The sequence below is a fragment of the Antrostomus carolinensis genome, unplaced genomic scaffold (genome assembly GCF_000700745.2).
Source record: "Antrostomus carolinensis isolate BGI_N321 unplaced genomic scaffold, ASM70074v2 scaffold9730, whole genome shotgun sequence".
Taxonomy (NCBI): domain Eukaryota; kingdom Metazoa; phylum Chordata; class Aves; order Caprimulgiformes; family Caprimulgidae; genus Antrostomus; species Antrostomus carolinensis.
The window spans coordinates 1-10,998 of NW_010286472.1; the positions used below are offsets into that span (position 1 = coordinate 1).

At 35.8% G+C, this 10,998-nt stretch overlaps 1 protein-coding gene across 1 annotated transcript in view; it reads left to right on the forward strand.

Moving 5' to 3' along the window:
• Window positions 1-104: 104 nt before the first annotated feature.
• DYNC2LI1 (dynein cytoplasmic 2 light intermediate chain 1) overlaps window positions 105-10,998 on the forward strand; it is a 19,668-nt gene continuing 8,774 nt past the window's right edge. The window contains 9 exon segments of the mRNA XM_010171930.2: window positions 105-154; window positions 511-643; window positions 1,900-1,934; window positions 2,340-2,409; window positions 2,992-3,080; window positions 5,218-5,404; window positions 7,905-7,973; window positions 9,351-9,428; window positions 10,972-10,998. Coding sequence (XP_010170232.2) covers window positions 105-154; window positions 511-643; window positions 1,900-1,934; window positions 2,340-2,409; window positions 2,992-3,080; window positions 5,218-5,404; window positions 7,905-7,973; window positions 9,351-9,428; window positions 10,972-10,998 — 738 coding nt within the window.

Here is a 10,998-nt window from a genome sequence, read left to right on the forward strand (position 1 = left end):
GACCCCACAGAATAGGGGGGACTAAGCCACTCCCAGCGCCCCACGGCCACCGGGGAGCTCGAGAAGGGGAAGCCCTCGTTGCTCGGAGCAGCAGCTTCCCCGGGATGCCGAGGGCAGGTCCCGAGCCCTCCCGAGCCCGCGACCGGCTCCTCCGGTGCCGGCGCCCGGGAGCGGCCGGCTCCAGAGACCGCCAGTGACCCGCAGGGTGCAGGGGAAAGCCTCAGTCGTCAGAAAAGCTTTTAAAGGTGCCTGAGATGTACTCAGAACAAAGCCTCCTGCCGCACAGCTGGTGGCTGCTCCCCGTGCCCCACAAGGGGCTGGTGGGGTCACCTGGGGCACTTTACGTACCCTGGTTTTGTTAGAAATACTTCAGCAAGCAGAGGGCAGGTGATGTGCAATAATAACAAACCCCAATACCCTTCATTTATCCATCTAGTTATTTTCGGGAATTATGGTCTCGGGTCCATTGTTTTTCTCTAATGACACTTTTCTTTCGTTTTTTCCAACTAGTGATACTTTATGGGACCTTGCTATAGCTGAAGTGGAGAAGAGAGAAAACCCTGATGATGATGATGATGGTGATGATGGCAAGCGTGTGGAAGTTTGGGAAAAATCCATATTATTTATGGGAAGCAAAAACGGGGTAATGCTAAATACTGTACAGTTCTGTGCTTTTCAAACACAGTTTGTGTCAGGGAAAGTATTTGATATTTTCAGGTACTACGTTCCACTTAATTCTTCAAAAGACAAAACGTGTCCCGTTCTGATTCTGTGGGGAGCGGGCATTCCGCCCAGTGTGGACCAGTGAGACATTATTACAGTTCAGAAGCTCAAGTTTATGGTTTGGAGAGTCAGAACTTCAACCATTGTTATCGATGATGTGCTCATTCTTTGAGGTTTGGCCTAATTAATTTTTGTAAAAGTGACTGCCGGAAATAATGGTACTCTCTTTAATTGTTCGACATGTCAAATCCCCCTTGTAAAGGTTTAAATGGTAACAATCCAGTTTAAGTGCCTTGATCCCGGTTTTGTTGGAGATGGAGGCCTTCACATCCTGCTATGAATTGTGTCTGTACTACATCAGAGCTATTTGAACATGCCTTGTCAGTCAGTGCAAACTCATGATTCCATATGCCTAAGGTTGTTTTAACTCACTGTCCCATAAATTTGGTCATTAGTAATTTAATATTTTTCTTCTGTTAGCATTTATTTGTTAAGTAAATAAGGAAATATTTGCCTTTTTGACCAAGTGAGTCATGTCTTTAAGAATACAGTTTTTACTTTAGAAGGATTAGTGTATGTACAACCGCTTAATCAGCAATTTTTAAAATAGCTTTTTCAGAGAAAATACAATGAGTTTTCAAATTTACCTGTAATTAACTGATTTCTGAGATAGGAAAGGACACAGGAGTAAACTGTAGAAGTGCTAGCCCCTTCAGGGTGGCATGGTACTCAGTGTCTGAATTACAACAGTGTAAAAATGTATTTTTCTGTAGGTTTATTTGTACTTTAAGCATCCTTTTTATTTCCATCTCATCAGTAACAATTCAATATAATAAACCAAATATTATATAAATGTATTCTTAGTAATTTTAAAACTGTTAAACAGTTTAGCAGAGTTGGCCAGGCTGATCACTAATGTCTAATTTTAAGCACACTGTTGCTATTACTGTATTTGTCATCTCTGTTAGTTTATAATTATAATAATGGTAGTGTAACTTGATTGTGACAGAAAGTTGGCAGTTAAGTTTCCACTATAAGGCTCCAAACAATGACATGAGTTTACTCTTTTACGGTACTTTATTATTGGAGTGTTAAGTGACTGAGTTTCATTTAGCAATACAACTTTTATGCTTTAATGACAACACAGTAGGGTTGTTCTTTGTTTTTAATTTCCAGGGAAAGACCACTATTGTACTGAGATGTCTTGAAAGGTATGTGCAAAATTTTTAAAAGTGGTTTTCGACTGTGGGTTAGAATTTTACATAAACAGTTAACACTGTGTGATAATTCATAGTATATGCATACAGGTGTTGCCTTCTGTGACCAGTTGGTGAGTTATGGATAAACTTACTTCCCTTCATTACTACCTGTCATCTGACCCCTTCAGTCCTTCTTCTCCAGTATGAGAGAGCTTAAATGTCCATCTGTCAGTCTAGACTGCTGCTGCTGCTACTTCTCTCGTCTTTAGCAACCGGGACCTCTTGTCTTCAAGTGCCATCTTTGTCCTGCTGTTTCTAAGCCAAATTCTGAACTGACTGAAAAATATAATTTACTAACAGTAGCATTAACTCTATTTAGAGGATCTTGACAAAACGAGGTTATTTTTCCTTGCATAGGGAAGAGATTCCAAAGCCAACATTAGCCTTGGAATATACTTTTGGAAGAAGGGCAAGGAGACACAATGCAGTGAGTATCCGGAAAGTATAGTTTAGCATATCTTTTTTATATATGTATGCACACATGTATAAAAATAATGTTTTACTTTTATGTACAAGCATCTTAGGGTTTTTTTTAGCTTATTGTTTGTGAAACAACTGAAGCAGCGAGTGGAAAATCTGATTCTGTCTGAAAGATAAAATCACTTAAAATTTTTCCCAGAAACTGAATGCAGAGGTAGAGATTCGTTACTTTTCCAGTTGCAAACTTCTCAAAAAGCATTAGTCTTGAGATGCAATAAACAAAAAGAAAGGGAAGAGAACCTGATTTTTTAATGTTTATCATTAATCATGCTGCTTCCTGACTTTTTTATTTTACTGTAGTCATTTATCAAGACAGTCACAGGCATTCCAGGAGTCCTTCACAGGTGTTGTGTGGAATTTTTGAACATGGGCAGTTTTTTACTTGGTTTTAGTTTTCTGAAAATACTAGTAAAATAATATATGTTCTTGTCCTGAGCTACTTGTGTGAAAAGCTGGTTTATCAGATGAAGATCTTCTCTTGGTGTTGCATGGACACACACATTTCTAACATAAATAAACTCTTTTACAGCCTAAAGATGTAGCTCATTTTTGGGAACTAGGTGGTGGAACCTCATTACTGGAACTGATTCGAATACCAATCACTAGCAACAACATAAGGTAAGTGATTAGTATTACAATTGCAAAGGTAATTTCAGCTTTCCTTCAAACATAAGTAAATCCCCAGACGTTTTATTGTGGAAAACTCCTTCAAAATGTAATATAGAACACCCATGAATTTTTCTAAAAATCATGGTAATACCACTGACACTCTAACTTTCCTTTGGACGGTTCTCTCCTAATAAGCCAAGTTCTTAGCAATCTCCAACAACAACAGAAAGGAATAATGTGAAGGAAACAGATTGGCCCTAAGTAGATAGAACAAGAAACACCTAAAAAGAGAAGACATAGTATGTTTATGCTTAGTGAAAGAACAGAAAAAAAAAAACCTCAGGGCAAACAAAAAACAAAAAACAAAATCTGGCTTCCTACCTGTGTATGCAAACACAGATGCTGTCTCTGAGGGGGGCAGTATTTTAGGGTGAAAAACAAGGCAAAAAATTATGAAAAAAATTTATGGATTTTTGGGAAGTGAGGTGACCATCTGATGAGAAGATCATACAAGAGATTATATTTCTGAGAGGGACTAAAACTATTGAAATTATTTGAAGACAAAAGGAAACACGAATTTTGAGAGAATTAAAAGAATGTAGTGAGAAAAATCCATAAAAGTGATGGAATAGCATAGGAAGAAGAAATGCATGAAGAAATTAGAAGGTGATGGGGGGTACATTTAAAGCTTCTTCTGGTTTAGGGAAGATGGCGTTGAAAGGGGAAGGAAAGAACAGGATAAAAAGATAGATTTTGTATTTTGATGCATTGCTTTAGTAGTGAGCTTTAACTTGTGTGGAAAAAGAAAAAAAAGGAATGATACGATTTTATTATGTTTGCTGCTGTTGTGGCTATCAAGATAATGCCATTATTTAGTGAGGGACTAAGGAAAAAGAGGAAGGAAAAAACAAACCCACAACACTTTTGGTGTGTGAAGCTTTCTGTTTCTAGAAGAGCTTGGGGGGAAAAAATCAGCTATCATTTTTCAACTGTTGCCTAAATGAACTTAACCGAGCTCCACCTCCATCAGTCTTGTCTCCCCTTTTTACTAATAAGGAATCTTCTGATGTGGATGATCTTAGTATTCTATGATGGGACAGCAGCATTGTTCTCTAAGACCATTGTGTTCATAAGGCAATATTTTAACATACTATTCAAAAACGCTACTGCTTCAATGTGAGTGCTTTTCACTGGTTTTCTCTTCTGTCTGTGTCATGCAATTTCCTTTTTAAAAAACTTCCATGAACTGTATCTAGTTTCACCAAGAGACTTTTCAGATTTATTTTTTTCCCACATCTTTTTAAAGTGAAAGTGGATATTCACTTTGTTTTGGAGTCTTTCTAATACCACTCTGGTCTGGAATCCCCTTTTTCAAGTCAGGATGGAATGTGAAAGAACGATTGCATCCAGTCAGTGTCTGCATTTTCAGTGTTCTTCTTTACAGTTGCACTTTAATGCTGTTAAAGAGTTTTTGGAGGAGAGGAGTTTGTATGTAAACATTTCTCATCATAATCCACCTTTAAAAGCCTGGTAATTGCTCAGTATGTCTTGACTACTCTGACTTCTTCCATTCACCTTTCAGAAGACTTTCTCATACACTCATTTGAGGTTCCAGCTACTTAGCACACAGTCCATGGCACAGAATATTGCCCTTAACCATTTTTTTCCATTTCATATCACAAAAGAATAATGTGAGTATAGAACTTTCTAATACATTAATGGTTAGGAAAGATCTTAACCACTTGCTAACATTGCTTCACCTGGGGTTGTGGAGTTATGAGATGTCAGGGGTAGAAGTGCCCAGTCATACAGGAAGAGGGAGCTAAATGGGCTCAGGATATTTGCGTATTTTACTGCTTGGAAACAAAGTCTCCAGAAACAAAGTTTGATACATACAATCCCCCAAAACCTCAGATGGAAAATTGCCAAAGTAATACTTCTGAACAAGAGACAATGGAAAGGTTTCTTCAGAGCTCAGAGAATCCTTAAAAGAGCCACCTCCCTTTGTTGTCACGTTTAATCCTATCTTAGCATTTATATTTTCACCACTGTTGCTTTCACTGTTTGTACTACAGGCACGCTTGTGTATGAAGATGTTAATTGTCTCTCACACTAAAGATTTAATCAAATAATGTCTTTTTAACAGGTCATTTGCTGTAGTTCTTGTACTGGATTTGTCCAAACCTAACGAACTCTGGACTACTATGGAAAAACTTCTGCAGGTCACCAGGAATCACGTGAACAAAATTTTAACCAAACTAGAAAAGACAAATCCAGAAGTAGCTACTGAAATGAAACAGAGGATGCGGAACAATCTGCAGAGGGATCATCCAGTAAGTTACTTGTAATATTTTCTCCAAATGTCACAGGCCTTTATACAGTTAAAGATAATGCTTTTGAAAATCATAAACAACTCTTTTAGATTTTTATGCATGACTGAAAATCCATTTGATGTCAATGAACCTGTTCGCTGGAAAATTATAGCAATTTAATAGAAATTCAATAAGAGCAGAAACAAGGAAAGAAGGTTTCTTATATCTTTTTGTTAGATATCTAATGTGATTGTTATGGCATGTTACACCAATCAAAAGAAATAGTTTTAGAGTAGCAGTTTGCTTTTTTTCCCCCCTCATCTTTTTAAAATGAAGATGAAAACTAGAATGTACAGAAGTCATCTAGCAAGAGACTAGCTGAAGGTACAAATTTAAGCAAAGAATATAGTTATAACAGCCATCAACATGACTATATACTTTGCATTTATTTAAATGTCTATCACAAACTCAATGCCTTTTGATAATCTGACAACTAATTAAATTATAAAGTTTCAGAAATGTTAACATCAGTCCTTTAAACATAATTGCTAACTAAATCTCTGGAAAAGCTAAACTGGATTATGTGCAATAGAAATGAAAGTCATTATGCATTAAACCTCTGCAAATGTTGTGTGTATATAATGCATAAATAAGTATTCAACAATTCAAAGACTTGGCACATAAATCTAGTTACTGTAACTTCTATAAAATGCTGCAATACAGCAAATGCTTATATAGCTCAAAAATTTAAAAGTAACTTAACATTTTTCAGAAAGCAACATATGCAACACTCAGTAGATTCAGAATGTAAGTTTGTGATCTGCTGAATTATGATTTTTTTTTTTTTACTTTTAGAGAAGGCAATTCACAAAAAGAAAATGCCTTTGAGCAGACTGAGCAATAAATCATGACCACAGTGTCAAGTTTACAGATAAGGGCTTACATATCAGCAAACCGCAAGCTTTTCTCCATAAGTACAAAGAATAATGCCATCAATTGTTAAGAAGAGAAGACTTGTTATACTTGTCCCGTAGGGAACACAACAATACCTTCTAAACTGAATTTCTATTCAGCCTTCATTATCAAAACCAGAAAGGATGCAAACAAAATGTTATGTTACTCCTTGATTCTCTTTAAACTTTCAACACTTCAAGAAAAAATGATGTCAATTTTGCGGGAGGAAATGCTATCTTTTATAGTCAAAGTAAATGACAGTTTACACAGATTTTGATTTGCCTTTCTATAGTTAAAGATATTTTTATGATAAACAGGAATTGATGAGGTTCATAAGAGGTTTTTTTAAGGATCAGATAAATTTCATTGCCTGGATAAAGGATTATTGGTTGTGATGATAAAGCATATCAATTGCAGACTTCATTTAAAAAGGCTGGATGCACCTACAGTAGTCCATAGTCAAAAAGTTCTTCCACAGTCCAAAGATGAATAGGTTCAATACGCCAGTTTTAATGTTTCTGATGTTATCCCAAATTATTTTTTTCTTAGTTATAAAACTAAAACTAATTTGTTTTCAGTTCTGTATTTTATACATCCAGTTTTAAGTTGTTATAATCTTGCTCAAAGTTTTTGCCTTGACAGTGTATGAGTTTTTCCTCTTCCTTCCATTATTTTTCCTCTCAAAGTAGAGGATTTTCAGTATGTGCAGCTTCTTGCTAATATACCAACTGTCATTTAACCTGCATGTGAAATAACTGGTTTTAGAAGGGAACAGACAGATCAGCCTCTGCTACACCACCTCTCTCTTCCACTTTGCTGCAGCCAAAGCAGCTTGACTAAACAATTGCTTGAACACGTGAGGGGATTGTCTCATTTTATATGGACTATAAGAAAACCTCCTAAATAATTGAAGAATTATTGTAATCTACTTATGAAAACATTTATCAGAAATTAACTAATTAACAGTTCATTTTACATCCCCAGAGCTGTTTTCATCCATTAGTACTGATTTGCATTTTCATGGTTGTTAGGTGACGCTTCCTCTTTCTGCTGATATCAGACATTTGAAAATCACATTAAATCTTTTTTAAGAGTTTGGAAAATGTGATGTGGGCAGGACAAATGTGTGACACCAGCAAATCATTCAGCTTAATTTTCTCCTGTTTTTGTCTGTATTACTCTGGATATGATGCAAGGAGGGGAAATGTATCAAAGAGCTGGTTCTACTAATCCAGTCTGGCAGTTGTTCTGTGAAGAGGTGGGGTTTTTCCATTCTTCCCTTCCCGTCTAATGTTGGAGCTGGAGTATTTAGTGTAAGAAAGAGCCCTTTTATACCAGTAAGTGTTCTGGCTGCTCAGAGGGATTATTTCCTGACCATTTATGAAGAAAATGAGAAAACTAGAATATGGTATGGGTATTGCATTAAAGTTTATTCATCTAACTTAAGGTTTTGAAAAAATAGACCTTGTCTCCTGTGAATTAATTCTAACCCCTTTCAGTTGTTTTAACAGTTGCAATCTTCCACAGTTTGGTTACACTGCTTAACTGTCATACATCTGTTTAACAGGATTATGAGTTAGTTGACCCTTTTCCAATCCCCTTGATGATAATTGGAAGCAAATATGATATTTTTCATGTAAGTAATACTTAACTTTTTTTTTAAGAATGAAAACATTTGTAGTAAAGATTCTATATACTAAAATCTTAGTAATATAATAGTAATAATTGAACAAAAGTACAGCCAATCAGCTTTCTACCACAAAACCAAAAATCTTTCCATCCAACAGCGTTATGGAAGGCATACTACTATTCCTTCACAAAACACTCCCAGACTGATGATTTTTGAGATGTACTTGGAAAATATTGAGATATAAATTGCTGCAGACCAAAGAGGGAAGCAAGAAAACATCATGTTCATGACTTGCTTCTATAATGAGAGAAATCCAGCTCCATGTGTCCCTTTTGACAGCACCTGTAAGTTTATGGCAGCGAAAGAGGGGCATCTTTCAAGTCAGCTGGTCAGATTTTTTTGGTAGTTGTGGCAGCATGAGCAGTAAACTATCATTTCATTCTGGAACTTTTTTTTTTAAGTACTTCAGTTTTTAGAGACAAACGAGTAATTGTATCTTTTAGGCGAGGGGAAAGAACTGTCATAGCACTGCTGGATTCTCTCCCAGGATGTTAAAAATCAAACAAATACATATTCAATTTTCAAGCAGCACTTGATCATGAGAAACTAGAACAGTACGTTTGATTTTTAGCTGCCGTGCTGGCAGCCTGTGCCTCTCTGGACGACTACCTAGTGCACTGATACTTGGCTGACTCTTTGAGTTACTTAATTCTTTATTAATAAGGTACTATGCCTTCTTTCATACTAAGACTCTATGTTGAGCCATGACCTCTTTAAAAATCAGTGACTTTCCTGTAATAAGCACAGAGTAACAGCCTCATTTCATTGGGGTCTATGGACAGACTCCTGCAGGCTTCCCTGGGACCAGGCTTTTGCCCACTTTTTCCAGGGAAGGCCATCTGTATGATCTTATATTAAAGAAACAGTGATGAAAAGGTATTTTTATGCACCTTTCAAATCTTGCAGGTATTGGAATTTAGAGAGCATATACCCAAAGGTTTACTGAAAGTTAAATATTTTCAGAAAAAGAAAAAAATCCTTATTCTTCTCGTAGGCAGTATTTCTACTTCTAAAAATTTAAAACAAAATGAAACAAATTAATTGGAGATTGAATAAACGTTTCCAATTAAGAAACTTTTTCTGGACTAACATATTGCCTGAATTAGGCTCCCTCTGTAAAAAAGAAACAAAGGGAAATTGTGACATTTCTTTCCAGAGTAGGCTGTTACTGATTCTGTCTTAAGATATAATTATGCTGACAGCTGAAAGCTTCATATATTGTAGCCTAAGTGCATTGCAGTTTATACAAAAAATGAAAAGTTCTAGCTGTAATATTTTGGTTTTTTCTTTCTTACATATATGTTCCTATATCAACTTTTTCAGGAGTTTGACTCTGAAATGAGGAAAATAATAAGCAAGACACTTCGATTTGTTTCACATTATTATGGAGCATCATTAGTGGTGTGTATATTCACTTTCTAACTAAGGATAGAGAAGATGAGCAATATTTGTGTTACAAAACAGTATTTTAAAAAACAGAAATGTAAAACTCCTAGAGAAAATGGGATTTAATTGGTTTTACAGTTTCTTTCTTCATAAGCTAATCTGTCAAATGTGTTACAAGTATTGGCAGGGGACAGATGGATATAGCTTATGAACAAATGAACTACATAATTCCTAATATCAGCAAAACCTAATAAAAATAATTATCTTTTTCTGTATCAAGTTTACTGCACATCTGGCAAATTTTTTTGGTACAAGAAAGGAGAACACGATAAAGTGATCACCCTGGACAGAATTAGAGAACTGGCCTTTTTGGTAGAAGCATGAACTTGTGTCTAGTGACCTGGCTTCGGTAGATTTAAAAACCTAGATCCAAAGGCTTGTCTTCACAGCAGTTTAAGCATTCCAGATTATCACATTTACAGTGTTGAAGAAAAAAGGCAGGGATTTTTTACAGTAATGAGTAGGAACTGCCAACTACCAGGACAATGAAATATTTATGTGGGTACATAAATTGATTTTGAGTTTGGCAGATCATCTCCCAGGTAAAGGCAGAAACATGCATGCTCAGGTTCACAATCCAAACAAGCTGCCTCCTGGGCTTTCTCTGCATCAGAAGGTGGTTCTAACTGTATCAACTATCATTTATGTAATAAATAATATTTAATAGTGGTTTATTTTGATTACCAAAGAGCTTATGTTTGCTTTAAACTGCTATAATCACAGCACGTCCTTTTGCATCCATGTAAAATTATCCAGCTTTTGTACTTTGACACGTGAATTCATCTTTCATTAACTGAGAATACAACTGTCTTAATTTTTTTTTTTTTAAAGTATTTAAGCATTACTGTAATTAAAAATGAAGAACTAGAAGCCTAAAACCCTTTGGCTGCTAAATCCTGATTTGCACTGAAATGAGTGGGAGAAACTTCATTTCCCACTGTAGGGATCTGACTTCTTTCTCAAAGATGTGAATCTGTTAGGACACAAAAGCCCTTAGACAGGAATAAGTACACTATTTGAGAAGACATTCTGGGAGCTGCTTTCTGATCAATCTGTACCCATTCTGCCACTGTCAAGGTACTTTTAGGACGTGCGAACAATTTTAGTTATTAATTTCATTTCTAGGTGTTTATGGTATTCTGGAGAATTTTTAATGTAGTTTAAAATCTTAATAACTCATTAATCTTGGGAAAAAAATTGTGTCTCTTAATGTGCATACTTCAGAAGTTGTGAATCAATAATTTAAAATTTATTCTTTAATCTTTATTTATGCTATTTTTCATTTAAGCTTTCTTGATCTATATATTCAGTGACATACATTCATGTTTTGGAAAGGGAGGATAAGATTTTTATTCTAGTAAATTCGGTGCACATATACCAAATTTATTGAGGTCAGGAATTAGCCAGGCTTTATCTGAAATCCTCTATGCAGATGACATAACATACTATTCCAATGATGGAAGATCATAATGTGTATTTTGTTTTCTGACTCATTTAGTTTACCAGTAAATCTGAGGCTCTCCTG